The 20,573-nt window shown below is 38.4% G+C and overlaps 1 protein-coding gene across 1 annotated transcript in view; it reads right to left on the reverse strand.

Annotated features, from left to right (window-relative positions):
• Positions 1-20,573, reverse strand: part of LOC139714257 (uncharacterized) — a gene marked incomplete at its 5' end in the record, with an annotated part of 135,579 nt that overhangs the window by 98,476 nt on the left and 16,530 nt on the right. The window contains 2 exons of the mRNA XM_071625972.1: positions 250-482; positions 1,103-1,279. Of these exons, the coding sequence (XP_071482073.1) occupies positions 250-482; positions 1,103-1,279 (410 nt within the window). The remainder of the gene's footprint in view (positions 1-249; positions 483-1,102; positions 1,280-20,573) is intronic.

The following is a 20,573-nucleotide window of genomic DNA, read 5'->3' on the forward strand; positions in this document are numbered from 1 at the left end:
TAAAACTCAACATAATTCATCCAGGCCCTTGCCACAACCACAAGAAAAGAATGAAAAAAAAAAGAAGAAATATGCTCCATCATTATGGTAAACTACACAATAATGATAATATCAAAAGAAAAACTTAATTGGAGAAGTTTTTGCAAAAAAAAAAAGAAAAAGAGATTCTTATTCCATTTCCTCTTATCCTAGAGCTGCTGGCACTAACTCTCAAAATATTAATTGTATAGGACAGAGAGTGACCCTTACCCATTTTTCGCTGCTTCCTCCATGACTCTGTACTGCTCCAGCAAATCCAGGTACTTCTGGTAGTACTCTTGGTACAGCCAATTGACTTTCTCCTCCTCCTCCATCTCAGCATTGTTGGCTGAATTTTCAATAGCTTGCACGTACTCTTCTATCAACTGCTCAGCATTCTGGCCCCTGTCCCCCCTAGCTGCCTGGTTTTGGTCGTCATAATACACCCGTGTTTGCTCTGGCTCCTGGGTTGGGTTTTTATTTAGATTAGCAAGCCAGAAAAGAAAGAATACAATAGTGGGATGATGTCGAAGCGACAGTGCTTTTTAAACAAATGCATAGAAAAAAAAAAAAAATCTCATGTCTGCAGGTGAAAAAAGTCCACAAAAAGTTCACCAGATCTTGATATATGTGAACCATCACAAATGACATTGTCTAAGTGTGTGAGACGCATCGTCGCCGGAGCAGAAAATCTGCCTACCCTGGGCAACCCCCTCGCTTGATTAGTGACCACAATCCATTATACAACAGGGACTGAACATCCATTGACCATAGAATACTGTTGTATGATCAAGACTGCTGTTCACAATACCTTACTTTCTATGGTCAAATGAATGATAACAAAATATCACGTTTCACTGTATTCTGCAGACCCCTTCTGAACTTCAAACTTCATTACACCCCATCATCTAATCACTGCTATTCACCCTAGAATCAACACTACAAAAGTGCAGTCAAGTCGCGAGTCGATTGAGTTGGTCTGACCTGGGGCTACATGTACATGTATAATTTATGTGTGGTTGCCAAGCACTGTGTGTGTAATGGGCTGGAGAGTGCATGATATGCACTCACCCTTAATACTTACCCTACCCGCCTGGATTAAGGCGTGGCCTCTAGGGCCTGGGAAGAGGGTCCGGTACTGGCGGGCCATCTCCTCCAGGGCCTCTAGCTGCCGCTCCCGCTCCACCTCCTTCTCCAACGCCTCCACCCGGGGGTCGACATACTCCATCTGGTACGGCTCCAGGATGGTGGCAAGTGTTTTCTGCATTACAAAAAAGAAAAGAAAAGAAAGAAAAACATGAACATTAGGCGTTTTCACATCAGCCCGATAAAAGTCCAAGCTCGAGATATTTTTTGCGATTGCGAATTAGAGCGCTATTTTATTTCTTATTCACATCAGCCCGACGAGAATTAGCCCAAATTTTTTTCGAGCTAATTCGACAGCTGAGTATGTGCAAACAGCATCAGTAATGTGTGTGCCCTCTCAAAAATTCCTCATGATTTGTGTGCAGTTTGCCTGGATCGATCGAGTCACACACGCTAGGCATGATGGGATGCATCGCGCTAATTTCTCGAGTCGTTTTCACATTATCAAATAGCGCGGTACTATCCCGCTATTTCAGAAATTTCCCGAGTTGGACTCGAGAAATTTTCTCGATCAGAGCGATACAATTAGCGCACTAATTTGTGTTCACATTATCAAATAGCGCGTTATTTTGTTATCGGGTTAATTTCCCAAGTCAGAAAATAGCGCGCTATTTCGAAACATCGGGCTGATGTGAAAACACCTAATGTAGTGTGTATGTGTGTGTAGGGTTTTTTTTTCTTTCTCTTTTCTAATCAAACATTGCTGATTGTATATTGAGTTTATACATTCAAGATGAATGTTTTTGTCATGTGAAATCATAGAAATCAAATAAAGATTATTGAAAAACAAAAAAGTGTGTGTGTGTGTGTGTGTGTGTGTGTGTGTGTGTGAGCATGAGACTGAATAATAGAAGGAAGGGGGGGGGGGATGGCCAGATACGTAACTGATACAGACACACAGAGAAAAAAACAAACACATACTCAGACAACACACAAACAGACACCAAACAAACAAACAGATAGATACTTTTAGACAAAGGGACAAGAGAAAAAGAGTACAGAGGGAGCAAATCGTCGGGTGCCCGTGCATTGGCCGCTAACGCAATACAATTTGTATTGCGTTAGCGGCCAATGCACGGGCACCCGACGAAATGATGGAGAGCTCTAGAGAGAGAGAAAGAGAGAGGGAGATATCTAACCTTAACCCTTTGAGAGCACAGGTACTTAACTTATATACTTTAGGTAATAACTTAAAGAGCTTGGCTTAACTTGCAGAGCTCTTTTACCAGGATTCACTGATCTTCCCTGACTTGACCCAGTTGTGAAGGTACTGTAGCAAGCCCACTCACGTGTAGCAATGTTCTTCAGACCAATAGGAAAGCCATGGCAGCACACAACATTTGGATCATGGAAATTAGGCAGGGCAGCGCACTAACCTATTTTTTCTACTGGTCCTACCTGTCTGTCGGATCAGTAGGAACCCAGTTTTTCCATTTTTTACTGGTCCGTTTCTGAAAAAAAAAAAAAAAAGTTACTGGTCCGACAGTGATTTTTACTGGTCCTGGACCGTTGGACCAGTGCTAGTGTGCAGCACTGGATTAGGTAATCTCTATACATTGACAATTGTGACCCGCTACAACAAAATGGTCCTAAAGTCGCGCAAGGTCGAAGCCGTGAAAATCGAGTTTGAAGTTAGAGCATCAAAATTGGTCAAAACTTTTCTGAATTTGACATATTATTAGAGTCTGACATGTCTTCTATCATCTGTCGAAATTTTGAAGCAAAATGATGAAAGGAAAGACCAAAAAATAGCGTTTTTCTGGGCCATGTTTTTTTGGCGTTTCAACGAAGCAGAAACTGGTTCGAACATTTGGATTGAGCGCCACACATAGGCTCCGCCCCTAACAACGACCAGAGTGATCTCATTGGTCAGTTTGCTGCTTGCCGCTAACCGAAGCGTGAAGCTCGCACACTGCCCAGTCGACTGGTGCATGCGGGCGGGTTGCGCTATGCCTAGCCGCTTCTCCTGACATCCTGGTCACTGATTGGTCGGTGAGGAGACCGCCGTCGCTGTGTTTGAATGAGCATTACGGGGGTTACTAAGGCTTAACTTCTATTGTCCGGAGGTGAATACTGACTTGCGTGTCTCTTGATTGTGATTGCGTCGCAAGGAGAACTTTTAGGGCGCTTTTCTCGAAACAGGGATTTCCCAGACGTCTTGACAGGCGCTCTTTTAAACATCAATATCTCCGTAGCCGATTATTTTTATAAGACATGTTATATATCAATTTAAAGCAGAAAGATTAGGAAATTGTGTCATGCAATTTTCAAATAATCGACCTCGCCCGACTTTAGGATCATTTTGTTGTAGCGGGTCACAATTAGTTTCCTAATATGATTTTGCACACTGCTCATAGACACTTTGGGCAGCAAATAATGGCCATTCTTCAGAAAAAAAAATACAACTATTTCGGAAGCGTCACACTTTTTAGTGGTGCATGGATCATGAATTGAATCTGACCGATATTCAAGACTGTAATGTCCACACAAATAAAAAGAAAGCACTTATTGTGGTGCAATTCAAATCATGACACAAATAAATCCAACTACCAGTGGTTACACAAATGGGCCTATTGTTAGCACCACATAAAGATAAAGAAGATATGTTCACAGGAGAGTCACAGAAAGAGAGGGACAACACAATAATGTCAATGCACAAGAGCAGAGACAGAGAAAATGCAAACTATCATCGATAGCACATTTAAGAAGAATCAAAAAGATCAAAGGATCAGCACAAACTTTACAGAGATCAACTAGGAAAGAAAAGAAATAAGTGGAATAGATAAATATGCAGAGGCACAAATACAGTGAGATTTGGTGCTAGCCGATTATTGTTTTTTTAATGAAATGCCAAAAGGTGTAAAGCAGGTAAAACTGATAAAAATATTTTATTTTTCCTTTTTTTCCTTGCCATCGTAAGTAATGCCAGCGCATATCTACATTTACTTCATTTTCAAATCTTCTAACAAGAGAGTGCTGGTTGAGTAAAGGTAAGGGTTCATGAAATTGGGTCAACAAACTGGAAAAACTGGCTCATAATAGAAGTGTTTGCCTCCCCATCACCCCCCCCCCCCCGACCCATCTGCAATCAATTTACTCCGCATACCTCTTTTACTCAACCCTTTTAAGGACTGCGCTTGATACGACTGGTTTTATTCCACATGATCACGGCTCAACTACTGAAATCCCACAACACACCAGGACTAAAATACATTTGCATGTGCGTTTATGTGCATCTTTTTGTCCTTCATAGTGTACCTAGCAAAGAAACTAGAAAATATATCTAGAAATAGTTCTAAGAATATTATCTTGGAGGGCATATTCTATTATTGATTTTGTTTGATATTTGTTTGATATTTATGTATCTCTTCGCCTACGCAAGGCGCCATCTTGAATACGTGCCACGGAAGCGTCTCTAATGAGGGCAATTCACCCCCAGACAGATGAGCCCAGATTATTCAAACTAACTGCCCAAAATAGACAGAGAACTATGCGAACAGTCAGTTTAAGTATTCTATAAAAAAAAATGAACAGAGCTAAATGTAGGGCTGTTGGGTGGTAGAAGGTTTCACGGTGCACCACGTATTCTTTCTAGGGTAAGTGTGTGGCCCTGAAAAGGGCCTGTCCAAGTCCTAGGGCTGCCGCCCACAACCATACAACACAGGCATAACAGCAAACTACTCTCTTAAAGGTACATGGTGGTCTGTAAACTTGCAAAACAAACAAGGAGACCTAGCATACGTTGTGCAGATTCAATGTTGGTACTAGGGCACTCAACCTCTGTAGATTGTATTAATGTTATCCATTACATGCAAGTATATACATGTATGTGACCGTGCACCTCAAAACGAACATAAAGTCGCGCAGGTCTTCTTTTACATTATGCTAAAATTTGGTTTCATAAAACGGGCAGGAAAGTGTGTTTTTTTAGCACTTCATCTCGAACATTTTTGGTAGAATAGTGTGATTAGGTGTTTTTAGAGTTCCCTTTTGGTCAATAGCACAATCAGGGTATGCAATTGTGTAACAGGGCAAAAATGAAAAAACTTGGTGAAAATGCTTTTTTTGTTGATTGTTGTAGCTGAGTGTTCAAATTTTCATTTCATGTAAAGAAAGAGTCAAAATGTTGCATTAAACTGCGCATAAATTAGCATTTAAATTAGGGGTGTCGAATTACATTGAAATGACTAATATATTGGAAAAATTCATTTAAAAAAAGGAGAATGTTTTTTTCATCTGATATTGCTGTTAGATATTCCTGATAAATATCCCTTTCATTCACCACCAGCACATAGCCATGACATATCACAAAATATGAATAAATTTCATATTTTCACTTCTCGAAATGGATGATCAATTTTGTAGGCATTATTTTGAATTCAAATAAAACCACTTGTACATATTTTATCATATTTCACTTTTGCCAAAGAGTGAAGAGGCGAAACTTTCAGGAATAGGTAACAGACATATAGTGGCCATTATTACAAATTTTTATGAAATTAGGGCTGGTACTTTGGAAGATACGATATTTTTCATCAAAAAATTATCTGTACAGTTTGACCTTGAATGTGCGAACAGTGTTTGGATCAATTCTCATATTTGTAAACACAGATAGAAGAATGAATGTGAGATTTATGATGACTTGAGTTGATATCCAAGCTGTGACACTCAAACAATGACATATTAAGCCAAAATACTATGTTTTTGCTTATGATATCTTTAGAAATTGAACAAGCATTGAAATATGAGCACTGAACACTTATCATATGCCCTTCATGCAGTATAACATGGGCGTGTATCGCACTTTTTTATGCTAAGCAATCTGTAAAAATATAAAAAAATAAGTTCCTATTGCTCAAATTTGCTAAAATTTTCACACAATAGATTTCTACATATGTACAATTCATAGTTAAAAAAAACAAGGATATTCAATAAGGGGAAAAGATTCTTTAAAGTAGTCAAATTAGGATATACCTCGCTGAAAATACTGAAAAACGGCTGCACTTATTTTCCTCAGCATTTGAAAATGGCTCAAAACTCAAAACTGGCTGAACATTTATTGGCAAACAGCGCACCATATTGTAGTGTGTCTTCAGTACTTTCAGGAAAAGCAGAAAAATAAGCTGTTTCTCCATGTATAGCTGTACAGCATGGGTTAAAAGGTCACAATGTCACAAAAATAAGCCAGCATTACACTCCTACCAGGATGGGACTTCAGACCTTATAACTTTCTCCACCTGAAAGAACCACTGTTTTTTATTGCATGCAAGCAATGCCAGGAAAAAATCCATTAATTTGATACCAAACACATAGGGGTAGACTTAAAATATGGACCTCAAATCTTGATTTTACGTAAGTTGTAAAACGCTTTTTTTGACGCATTACGTGGGTTTGGGGGGACTTTTTGGTAATCTTTAATAATTAACAGTAAATGAGAAGAAATTAGCTATTGTCTTACCACATGTGATTACTGATGTCTTAGCATGCTGCATGTAAATTTTTAAGTCAGTTGGTGCATTCTTTTAGAAGTTACAATTTTTTAAAGTGAGAAAGTCATGATTGCATACCCTGATTGTGCTTATCACCTTTTTCATTTCTGAAAAACCTTGTCCACACTCTTCACTTTCAACTCTAATAACTTTTGAAAGAATAGTGCTACTGCTTTGAAAGTTGGCGTTACTTATGGACAGAATGTATTAATGAGGCATGCTTAATTTCAGTCTAATCTGATAATCTCTTCATTGTTGTTACTCTGGTGGTTTACTTCCTGTTTTTTGTCCCATTCATCGCACAGCCAGCACTGTCTGGTAAAGATTAAGCGCTTGAATAGACACTGTACTTCAGAGCCTCTTTTCTCAGTTCACACTTTTCCTGAGTTTGTGCTTTCTTTCCAATACTTAGATAGGTTAGGAGAGTCCATTTGATTTGAGTTATACATCATTTTAAAGCTTAAAGTCTGCTCTTTCAGAATATGGTCTTAACTAAAAATTCATGTCTGGTGACTTTTTGTTTGTTTTGAGGTGCAGTGTCACATATTTTTAATACACAATGTACACACCATGTGTGTGTACATGTATAAGGGCTCACCACTGTTGGTAGCCCAGTGGCCCATGCCATTAAAAATTGATGTCACGCCACCAAACTTTCAAAAAGCACATCATTTGGCGGCCCAATCGGGCAACAAAGATCAAAAATATATTGCCACGTTTTCTCGTACTTAGTACCCATGTCAAGATGTTGGCATGGAAACAAACAGTGCATGTGATGACTATGATTTGTGTGTGCATGTGTGTGTGTGTGTGTGTGTGTGTGTGTGTGTGTGTGTGTGTGTATTGCCTGGTTGTTTTAGAGAGAGCAGCAGAAATTACCACAAGGTACTCATTGTAGCAAAAACCTTGAAAAGCACTTGCATTTAACATCCTTCTTGTTCAATAAGATACAAAATTGGCACTCTCCATACCCTTTTCAGTATCTAATCACACCTTTAAGAAGGATAATGAGTGAGCATTACTATCTTCAAAAGGTTAATAAAAAGGTGGTTTATATCAGCTAATCAATACCCTATTAATGATAAATGGAGCCATTAACCCCCTGGTTCTCAATGAACAGGATTGGTATTCACGTCCATTGGATACACTAGTTGCACAACAGGGTAGTGAAAAAAAAATCAATCAATAACTGTTCAAAAGGGCAGTCTTCGGCCGTGTTTGAGCAGTCAAAAGTGACCCGAAGAGAACCAACCACATAAATACTGTAAAAGTGGATATTTTTGCGCCACTAATTTTTCGCGCTTGGCCGGGTAAGAAGAGTTTCGTGTGTTTTTAAATTTGCGGAATCAAGACATCACACACAGGAACATTCATGTATGGCAAGCAAAAATATTCGCGTGCTTTTATTTTCACGCTAGTTTCTGGTTGCGCGAAATGCGCGAAAATTTCAACACTGCAAAAATTTCCACTTTTACAGTACCGTACTACACCATGCAATATTTGAAGCATTCGAGCGCTGTGTGGAGAAAGCGTGGTTTTTAGAGGGGGTCACAAGTTTTGTAGCAGCAGGGTCATGCCCCTGGCACACTTATACCACCTTATACATGTCCTGATCATAGAGAATCAACTCTTTGCATTATGATGTATGTGCGTGTTACGTGCATTCTTCTCATGCCGACTTCTCGTACATTTATGATACACTTTCAGCACACTGGGAAGTGGTCCACTTTTGGCTCGGTATAGTATGTTATGGCAACCTTCAGAAGCGTTCAAGCGCTCTTCTGGTGCAGGTACAGTACAGTGAGGTAAGCTGTATGAGAGCGCTCGAACGCATTCTTTCTCTTCTTCATATGACACAATGTACCTGGTTGATACCGTTTGTTGACTATTGGTAGTCATCACCCAGGATGAACCATGAGAGGTGAGCATCGTTCCCCCACTTTACAGTGTGGGTGGGTAGGGGGACCACTTCACCAGGTTAGCACCCTGCTCTTTGCGATGAACAAATGAAGCGAGGTCTTTCACGTGCACGAGTCACAACTCCCTCACACAAGGGACCTCCATCAATGTCTCATCAGACGGACAGTGTTTTTACTCTTACAAGAGGGGATGGCATGATGACACACAACATTGCTCAGCAAGACTCAATGGGAACTGAACCCAAGTCAGTAGATTGCGAGGTACATTTTGTAGATGTGCTGCTGACTGAGGCCCATAGATGCCCCAAAAAGGGAAGTGATAAAACCTTTCAAGTGTAAATCTACACCAATAGAGAGTAAAATGAGACAAACAGAATGGCAGTGGTTTCACGATAATGACACTATTAAAGGGTGTTTCACAAAGGTTTAAGATGATCTTACAGTTAAGCACAACTTTAAAACGATGGTATGCTGACTGTGTTTCTTATGGAATTCTAACATCAAAGAGAGAAAAAAAAATGAAATTTTGCATACAGTAAGTCCTTTAATTGTACTGATCTGGTGGAATTCCAATTGATTAACTAAAGAATGTGGACAAAGACACTTTTTTTTTTTGCTTTGATCTTTGATTCATCAATAATTATTTGTGCCACAGAGGTTTAAATTATGCCAGTAATGAGTTGTTTGTTGGAAATGGAACGAAAATGTCCTTGTAACATTGGAAAAGAGCAGAAGGAAAAAATGACTTGGTCAATAGTTTTTTGGTGGTGTTGTTTGTTCACCTTCAAGGTGGAGGTATGTCTTTGAAGAATTCATCATCATTAATACAAGATGAGAGCAGTTTCAACAAATTACAATGCAAATCCTCAAAGAATGGCACAAGAATGCCAAGAAAAAAGTATCTCAAATGCTTTTAATCTTATATAGAAGGGTAACCTTATGACTTAAGAACACCGCAAGATTTGATCAGCACGCTGGTAATATTCTGGCTCTGTTGAACCAGAACGAACAAAATCTACTAGAATCTTTACAAGGAAAAAAATGAGTGTGCCCCAGGGAGGAAATGAGCTTATTTCAGTTCTTTTGTTGTTGTTTTTTTCATTACTGCTGATATAAAAACAAAGCCTTCTTCATAAGGATATTGACTGGAATAGGAGTTTATTAGTACACATGCCAACGCCAAAGCCGCACAAGCATGTGAGCAGAGGGGACGCGTATAGATGCAGATATCTGTCTACAGTATATTTTCAAGTCATTTGCATTTTGTTTACATTTACTCGTTTTCACAATTTCACATGGGAACAAATCCTCGCGAGGAAGCAAAAACAAAACACAACAAGCCCCAAAAAACAGAAATCGATTCAGATTTATATTCTGGTCTCCTCCAATACTGGCCTTGTCATATACTGTGTGGATTCCCCGGCGTTCTGTGCAGAAAGGTTGGAAATGTGTCCAGAATTTTCTGCAGAATTTTCTGCAGGGTAAGATGAGTAAAAAGCATAAGATGTGCATTGAGCCTATCAACAAAGAAAACAAACAAAACAAATACAAAAAAGCAAAATTAATGGCAAGCGAAATATTGTTGGCACTATAAGTGAGACTATGATTTACAGCAATGTGTTTCAAAATTATAATCATCGCCTTTTACAAAGAGTTTGACAAGCCCGTCCTTCAATTTTCTCCCTTTTTGGGAAGGATACCAGAAGCTTCTTCATAGATTGCGAGTGGATAACTTTACCCCCTTGGAAACATTTAAATACTTCATGAAGTGTTATTTTCGCAAAGGCTAAATTTTCGCAAAGGCTAAATTTTCGCAACTTTTGCGAATCACAGTTAGGCCGTGAATTTAACAACCCATGAAAATGTTGCCATGCACTAGGGTAATAGCGCAGTTACGATAGCCTCGGTGTCAATTCACGAAAAACAACATCCCATGAAAATGTCTGTGACGTCCTCATTTGCTACTATCTCTGTATGCAAAAATAACAGCTTCTTTCAACAATCAGTCAAACTCTTCTTTATATTTTCTCTTTGTATCTACTCATATTTTTTCATTTTTCTAAATATACTTTAATATGAATCAGTCCAGCTACCTCTTCAGTCCCTCTCTTTCTATCTATCAATCAATACATTCCTCATTTTATTCACTCATCTATGCAGACATGTTAAATGAAGACATATAATGCCTTCCCATCTTTTCAATATTTGTCACCGTATCCACACATCTCACCTAATGGAATTACCTTCCTTTTTCTCCATTCTATTCCCACATGCTCAAATGACTTGGCTGGGTGTAGCCTTTCTCATAACCCCAGCTAATCTCCAGAAATTCCCCTTGATCTCGCCTTCTCCTCTTTCCACTGCGCAATCACACCGTCGTCGTCATCAATGCCTGGCCAACTCCCGAAAGTTCATGACATCTTTCTTCATCTCTTTCACCCTCCTCCCCCACCCCCATTAAAAAACAACAACAAAAACTCTAAACTAGTATTATATCCTCTTCTTCTCTCTCTTCTCTACTTGTCAGCCCCCCTCCCTTTGCCTCCCCTCCCCCCCCCCCCCACAAACACACATCCCACTAAACTCCTCTTGGCGTAAGCATCTCTCGAGGCGGAGGAAATCGAACACCTCTATCCATCATTGAGTGACGGGGTAAGTTGTCCTTCAGGGTGCTTCTTCTGGCTCCCAATATCCTCACCAACCTCTTCATTCAGCCTCCCGAGTCTCCCATCGGTCCGTCCATACAGAACCCGAGAAAGCTACAAATCCACAGCCACGGATATTCAAAAAACAGCAAGAGAGAGAAACATTGCCAAAATCTTGATATACTGTAACTCCATTTCTTCACTCGTCAAGACTGCGCAAGCTGAAAACTTCTGACCCACCAGCAACGGAAATTTCTACAATGTTCTTCTCTCCATTGGGTCATCTTCCATCGCTTCTTCAGTGCCATAAATCATTCCTCAGATCTGTTACCAGTAAACAGGAAGTTTCATATCTTGATCATTGATAACAGGAAAAAAAAAATGCTTGTGGATTTGACAGAAAAATCTGCATAGTGTTGCTAGTTATGCTGGCAGTACTTCGATTTGTCAGAATTTTGTTGCAAAGAGAAAAGTTGTCTTTTCCTCCGAAAGTGATGAAGCACAATATACACACAAATCACTACTGGAATGACAAAAATGGAATAGATGAAGCGAAATATTCTCTCCCTCTCTCTGTAAAGATACATTAAATACAAATATATTAATACATACAAAATTATATACACAATCATATCTTCTATTCTTAGCTCTATCCAATGGTCTATATTCTCATTTTTTTCATTTTGTTACTCTCATTTCCTCTCTCTATTTCGCTTGTTACTTTATATTCCTCCCTTCCTTTTTTTTTCTTTTCTTTTTTACATTCTCATCTTCCTTCTATCTTCTTTTTTTTTTCTCTCTTCCTTCATCTCCTTCACTCTTTCCCTTCCCTTCCTGGCCCCACCTTTCCCTCACTCATATCACTCATATCACTCATATCACTCATATCATACTTTTTTACTTATTCTTCAATCATCTGGCAGTGGCCCTATTCTGCACGAGATGCAAGGTATCATGTTGCCGTGGCAACTAGGCGATGACCTCCTCACGGAGGCTTCTCCCCAGAGAGCCGACCGATGACCGAATCGTGTATGCGCAAAACGCTCTGACCATTACCATTCATTTTGCTATGCTCAGTGCAAAAGTGTGCACGATTTAGATGCAATTGTGGTGAGCACGGCCAGGAGTGGTCAATAGACTTAAGAAATGACAGTGGTCAGATATATGGTCAAGGAGGAATACTCTTTAAAAATAAGACATTCTTAAAGGCATTATTTACCATTTGCAGATGAAACAAAAAAAAAACCCAGCTCTAATGTTTAAAATAGTCCTAAAATGTGAGGTAGGGATAGAAACACTTGAATGAATGTAAAAATGTCAATCAGTATAATCAGCGGAATGTATTGTTAAAACATACAAAATGTGAACAATAGTTTTATTGAAATTGTTTTGAGATTTAACCATCGACAGTTATGGTTTATTGAGAAAAATAGTAGTATCTTCTTATATTTCTTTTGAATGAGAAACTATCGGATAATTTGAGTTTCAGTGACTACTACCCACCCCACCCCTATCCCCCCAAATCTAGTGTACTTTACTGAATTCTGTGCTCTTTTTTTTAATGCAAAAATGCAAAAAAAAAAAGAGCAAACGTTGATGAATCAAGTGAATAGTAAAGTGTTGTACATCTTGTTCATGTTGAGGTTTCTTAGTTTTTTATGTTCTCTTTTTTGTATTTTTTTTTCCAATCAGTGTGCAGAAGCATCCAGAATCATCCTGTCTCACCAACACCTCCTGTTTTTAATAGCTAATGTCGAGACAAAGTCAGAAAAGAGTATCTTGAGGAATTGATTTATAACCAAGCCAAAACCCTGCAAGGACTGCACAAGCAAAAACACCAATTTCCAGTGAATCATCGACCAAAATCCCTTCCCACACAGTTGCATATATTCTTGTGTCCCCCCCCCCCCCCCCCCACACACAGACACATTTCCCTGTCGTGGATCATCCCAAGCGATAAGTGACTTCAGAGCACGCGTCAGCAACCCCTGCAGCTGAACCACCACATGACCACAGGCAGGTGCAGCCTCGCACTGTAGTGCAAATCTGGAAGAGGCACCGCTCACAAAAACATCGATCAGGTCAAACCTTGGCATTTTGGGCTACACCGCGTATGATACTTTCAATCACAAAGTCGATTGGTTGGTTTGACGAAAGGAAAAACAAAGCTGACTGCCAAAAAATAAATGAATACAGATTTACATACACACACACACACACACACACACACACACACACACACACACACACACACACACACATATGCACACACATATGTGTGTATATATGAATATACACTATGAAGACATATATTTACTTTTTTTTATAAACTAGAAATGTTGCTATGGCAACTTGTATGCCTGCCTCTACTATATGGCATTATTCTCCCTGTGGGCCTGTACAGTACATTCTGACAATGTTCTAACTTGTATTCTGTATTACCATTGACCATATTTTGACTACCACTTCCTTTTGATATGTAATTAAACTAAATGTCATTGCATCATTGTTAAAATCAGTGTAGTTTGGTTATGTTTGTTTCTTTGTTTTTGTGAACACAAAGTGGAAATAAATTCAAATCAATCAATTAATGTCAGATGACAGCTTTGTATGATTGGAAAGAAATTGAAATGATATGTTGAAAAGTTTGATGGGACAATTTGATGGCACAATCCCAAAATGCATTGAGGGGTTTTACACAATGCCTTGAAAGTTTCATTAAAACTTTGACCATTGACCATTAATCATTGACCCCATGTCCCATAACTTTCTCTAAATAATCACCATCAAATAATATGCATCTTCATAGACCAATTTCCATGACAATGCTTGAAATCAATCATTTTAATAAATACCGTTTGTTTTGGGTTTTTTTTTTAATTTAACATTTCATCTTTGATGACCCCAAAGCTAAAATCTTTTCTAAAAAGAAAAAAAAAAAAATGTGTGGAATCAGAAGTATTTAAGTCTAATTGTGTACATCAACTGAGCTATTTCCAATGTATGGAGCAAGTGATGCACTTTCAGCATTACATCTATAGTGTAATTGTAGCATTTTAACAACACTTTGTCCTTTGACATGACCAAAAAACTTCCCAGAAAATCATTATCAAGCAAGACAAGTATTTTATGGATGTTTTATGACGATACCAAAGTCATTTCTGATATGGAGAAAAGAAGGAATTTTCACATTTTTTCTTGACCTTTGACCCCATGATCCAAAATTTTCCCTAGAAACCCTTTATCAGGTACATGTATACACTATTAAAGTTAGTTTTGTTTTTTTCAAATGCCTTCATGCATTGCAAAGATATGGGGGAAATGGTGAAACTTTTTAGGTGAATTTAACCTTGACCTCTGACCTTGAGTGCATGCATCCCAAAGGCAATACGACTGCTGTAAAGCAAGATATTTTTTTGCAGCATAAACATTTTTGTGAATTAGAGCCGACAGTCATTTGTGGCATGAAATTTTTGCAAACTGCCACTGGCATTCAATGCATAAAGTGGAGAAGAACTTTCATGTGCATTCTAATTTCATGAATCTTGGTTCTCGCAAAATTTGTGAAATCAATATCTATGCATGTAAGCATTCTGGTTACAGAACCTCAAATGGTTATAGTTACACTATCTACAAAATAAATTTCAGACTGATGGATGGATGGATGGATGGATAAACAACCCCAAAACATAATGGCTCTAGCGACACTTTGAGGTGGAGGCATAAAAAAAAGACTATGTAGATGTGCACTGTGAGTCTACATACTTTGTAGCAAATTTAAGAATACAGTTTTACCCTTTGGGAACAAGCATGGCACTTAAAACAGAACAGAAATATATATAATGTATATAGTGCTTCTTAAAAAAAGAAATGAAGAATTATTCCTTATCAAGAAAAATAATCAATATTCATAAACAGACTTTGCTGAATATCTCATCCTTGTCTCACCTTGCAGCAATATAAAAGTGGGGGCTTATGATAAGGGCACATGGGTTGCCTGGTGATGAGAGATTATTATGTCACATATATATATCTCCTTACTTTAAGGAGATGCAGTAGGAACACCCCCACAGAAACGCATCTATTACAGTGGAAATAACGCAGATTGCTTTATGACAAGTTCACGTCACTGTTTCGCTAGCAACCGGCCACTGAACAACAGTTGCACTCGCTCGTGCCCGTGCGCTCGAACAATTTTGTGCTGCTTTTTTTTCTCTCCCCTCCCTTTCCCCTGACTCTCTATAACTGGAAGTTAGTTGCTGTTTTTTTTGTTCCTCTTCCTCTTTTTTTTTTTCTGAGTCGAGCGAATGGGCACAGCTGTAACGCAATGATGGTTAGGTCGTCTTTCTCTGAAAGAGGGAAGCCAAAAGCACACATACGCAGGTGCCCACGTCACTACTTCTAATTTCTTTTGTCTCCAATCTCCTCCCAATTTCCTCTCTCCTTCCTCTTCTCTCTTCTCTCTCTCTCTCTCTCTCTCTCACACTCTTTCTCTCCATTTCTCCATTTCTCCATCTCCCTCTCTCTCTCTCTCTCTCTCTCTCTCTCTCTCTCTATATATATATATATATATACATATATATGTATATGTACATATATGAGATATATAAATATATATATATATATATACATGTACGTACATACATGTAAAATATATCAATATATATGTATATGGACATATATAAAATATATAAATATATGATACTATATATGTTTCTCTTCTCTCTCTGTATCCACTCTCTTTTCCCTCATGTTTGCTCCTTCATCATCATCATCATCTTTCTGTTCATTTCTATTACGAAAATAGACTGTCTATCTCTAAAATAGACTTTCTATCTCTCTTGTTCTTCTCTCTCTCTATTCCCTCCATCCTTCTTTCTCTCTCCATCTCTCCTTTGTCTTTCTGTATCTACCCTCTTGTTCTGCCTGCTTGACCTATTCTGTCCATCACTATTTATTTATCTTTGTCTCCATTTTGATCTGTTTTGTTACTTCATTTTTTATTCAATTTGGGTATAAAAAATGTATGTCTTTCTTTCCTTCATCTCTGTCTCTCTCTCCCTCTCTTATTCTTTTTCTGTCTTATCTAGTCATTACTCTCAATTTCTCCTTGCTCTCCTTTGCCTTAAAAAAAGTCTCCATATGTCTCCTACCTTTTCTCCTTCTCTCTCTCTCTCTCTCTCGATCCCCCTCTTTCACTAGCTCTCACTATTTAGCCAGATCTCGACTCCCTCCTATGTATCACCGCTCCTTCCCACTGCTGTCTGTCTTAAAGTTGCTTCCCCGATAAAAATAGACCTTCTGACATCGTTGCTTCATCCATTCCTAATCACCTCGGGTACACACTGTACGTCATTCAAGGCACTGCAGTGTGGATGGATCTTTGCTTTGCGCGCAGTGAGCAAACGTGTGTCGATTCCCCCAGCTCAATGCATTATTTCTCCCCAAACCAAGGCAGAGTGTATTATACTGAACCTCACAAGCTTTAACCCATTGTTAAAAGGCAATCCAAAGGAGAGAGAGAGATGGAGGGATGGAGAGAGAGAGGAGGCAGAGAAATAGAAGGATACAGATGAAGCGAGAGAGGAAGAAAGATAGACAGAACGAGAGAGTGAGAGTGATAGAGAGCTGTACACTGTGGTTAATTGAAGATGAATGAATGTCTTGCGCGGATTTGTCTCTCTACAGCGTATATCGGGTCACCGGCTTCTGCAATTGGAGATATCAATCCGCACATGCAAATTGTACGTCCAACATGAACACTGAACGAAAAGTGATCGCAAAACATTGGTTTGTAGTATCATGTCACCCACATTATGCTTGGTTGTGTTAAGGACAGCTTTATTCATCCATTCTAGTGATTTATGCTCATTCCAGTAAGCATAGTAGCTTGGTGAATTATGGCTTTGCAGTTTTTTTTTTTTTATGATCACCTATCCATAGTAAAATGCACCACTGTTAAACAATATTAATGAATCACATACAGAAACCAGAGTCCAATTACGATATCTTGCAGGCAACTGGTTTTACTTTGGATGACTGATATCAGAATTGAAACTTCAGATTCATTCAAAAATATGTGGCTTGTTTAAATTTATATGCACTTCATCAGCTCAAAACTCATAAATTTCATTTAATCTTGTTTGACTCAGTCTTATAAATCCAATATGACTGCATGTTATGCAATGGTTTCAATAAAAAAATGGTCAGAATCAATACTATCATATCATTTTAATATACAACGTAACTTTCAGTTTACAAGAATGGAAGTTCTGTTACCATCGCTGTGAGTGTTAGTGTAATGAAGTTTGAAATTGCAATATGAAAGAATTTCTATTTTGAAAAAAAAAAATTGTGGGCTATGAAATGTTAACATTAAATATCAAGAAGAATTAAAAGCTTTAGACTTTGAGATTTTTTAAGTCTACATTTAACACTATCTTTGAAAACAATACATCTCTCTGTTTCTAAGAAACTTGTCAATATTTTGCAACTGCTAAATGACATCACCCTAACAAACATCAGCACCAAAGCACCAGAATGGAACCCTTTAATAGTGCATCCACTTTGCTGATATGTAATGATGCCAACCTTATCATCCACATTGTAGCACAATGGAAATGAATACACTCGCAAATCTGTCACAGGACCCAAATCATTCAAGGGGGTTACAACATGGCCTTTGTCCAACCATCATATAGCAACAGACTATTATAGAATTAAAGGAGAAGTTGCACCTACACACACACATGAATTCAGTGAGTGCAGAAAGTTTAGAGTAACACTCAGAGAGTTACAATCATGTAGGAGAAAATTTTAAAAATCTGTTAAGATGTTATGCAATTTCAAAATTTGGTTTACCCATCAGCTTCTGGCAACATTTGCTCAACAAATTAACAGTTTTTCATTATTAGATCAGTACCATAGAATCTAACTGCATACATGATATATCATTTTGGTGGAAGATCATGATCATGATCATGATCAACTGATTTAGTTCATGATATATGCACAAAATCAGAAGACCAATTTTTAAAAGAAATTTCTAATATGAGATAGAACAGTCTAGTTGGTTCAGTGATATGTATTGCATTTTGCTGTGAAATACAAGAAATTAATTCAATTAAATTCAAACAATAGGTTTAAATACAAAGTGTAGTTTTGTAGACAGTTTTAAAATAAGATGCTAAATGGGGGAGTTACAGTGCACACTTTCAGGAACTATTCTGTGCACATAAATATGTTAACCTTTGCATTCTAACACTAGGCCGTGACTTGGTGCCTATGAAGCAGGGGAGGAGGGTGCTTTCATTGCTCAGATGCAACTCTGTAAATACAGCAAGGCCCTATCTCAGTGGTTCAGATATACTTTCCCTCACCATGCATTTCAGAGACTTGGAGACTGAGGTCTCGAGGTAGAAGCTGTTTCCTTCCCACTTCCGTTTTTCTTCTTCACATAAAATAATCATCCCACGACATATCGGGACAATGAGGCTCCGTTTTATGGCAAGTGGTTATCATGTTGCATCACAATATTCAATCATATTACACTTTGATAGCTGAAAACTGATTTGGGGGTGGGGTGGGGAGGGGGTTAAATATGTCCTTTCTCTGTCTCTGCTCATCCCCACTTGGGCATCTTGAGTTCATATGAAAATTTTTATCCATCATGTCTAAGACACCATATTTCTCTTGTTCAATACTGTATCTTTTTAAAACAATTTTTTTTCTTCTTTACTTCTCATTATTTGTGCTTCATAAAGGTAAAATATTCCACAATTTATTTGAGTCCTTTGTTGTTCATTTACATCTGTTTTGACTATAGAATATTCAAAAGCCTTGAATTGCTACAATGTACAGGTAAATCTCTAACTGATCCTTGAATTGGCAACAAATACTAGACGATTAAAGTTCCTGCTTCTCTCTCAAACTGGCAATTTTTTTTTTAAAGTCCTTTTCTGATTTTGAACAGATCTTATTGAATTAAATCATTTCCATCAGAATTTTCTCCAATATGCATTGTGCGACACACAGCAAAATTTGGAGTTGTTAACATTCAATGAGAACAAATTGTAATTTCTACCGCAAAGTTACCCCACAACTAATATCCTGATTAAAGTCACTGGAACCTAAAACTACTTGCAATTTGTCTATTCCCCATCTTATTATGGTGATGAGGGTATGTCAGATTACAACACATTTTTTTTTCTTCTCCTGTCGCCAATTTTCATACTCCCGGCATTAACCGCATCCACACTGCATTTATAAATAGGGCAGCAACCCAATTTCTCATATTTACGAGCACCACAATTCCGGTCTCTTCTTTCCTCCCGCTCTACACAAGTGCCCATTATGGATTGCATTGGGAGTGAAAAGTCATCAAGATTTGATGCATACACTCAATATGAGCACGGATTTAATTGCAGGGCAAACACCTTGTGCGCTAATCATGTTCTGGCATTGAAAGCCACAGGGAAGATACCGTTTCCCGGAAAGCATACTTCAATGGCGAGCAAGCAAAATTGCACTGGTATTATTCCTTTACATCATGCCATGACATACCAGTATAGTCTGATTACAAATATGATTAGAACTCAATCCACCAAAGCATTAATGCATCACCTGGGGAAACCTGGCACAAAGCCTATTATTCTCAATGGGAGAGTGGCAAGTATCACACACACACACACACACACACACACACACACACACACACACACACACACACACACAAAATGTGTGCAGATATAAAGTAATATCACTGTCAAAGAATACATAGATAATATATAGCTAATGTTCAGTTCTAGCGAAGGGTAGAGAAGGCCTGCAGAAATCACTTTGCGCAATGACATCCGGTTTTGTGACCAGTAAACCTTGAACGCTCCTTGCGGAAATGAAATTTCTCCCTACACGTGCATTAAGCAGTGAGTTTCTATTTTAATAGACAGAAGTGTTACAATATTCCAGACACACTGTACCATGTTGGTAGCACATTCCACAGAAGAGATGGTGAAAACCGCATCCTGTTTCCATCATTCCAGAATTGCGTTTGGTGAACTCTTCCAATTGTGTGTGGGGGTGTGTTTGCGTGTGAACCTTACCCCTTCGGAAATCTTATTTTGAGTTTAATCTGGTTTGATTCCAAGTTGTTTGGTTCTTTTTTGTAATAACCCCCTTGTTCATCTCTTTTCCACTGACAAAAAAGGGAAACTCGCCTGTAGTTCTTCCCACACAAAGATTTTTAGGGATTATACCACAGATGTACCAAAGGCAACGAATGCGGTGATAACGGGTATTAAATCTAATGCTGGTAAAAATTGATTTTTACCACAATATGCATACATCTTGTGCACAGA

This window comes from Diadema antillarum, unplaced genomic scaffold, assembly GCF_040938485.1.
Source record: "Diadema antillarum isolate AM-2024a unplaced genomic scaffold, OU_Dant_1.0 seq00002211_RagTag, whole genome shotgun sequence".
Classification (NCBI taxonomy): Eukaryota; Metazoa; Echinodermata; class Echinoidea; order Diadematoida; family Diadematidae; genus Diadema; species Diadema antillarum.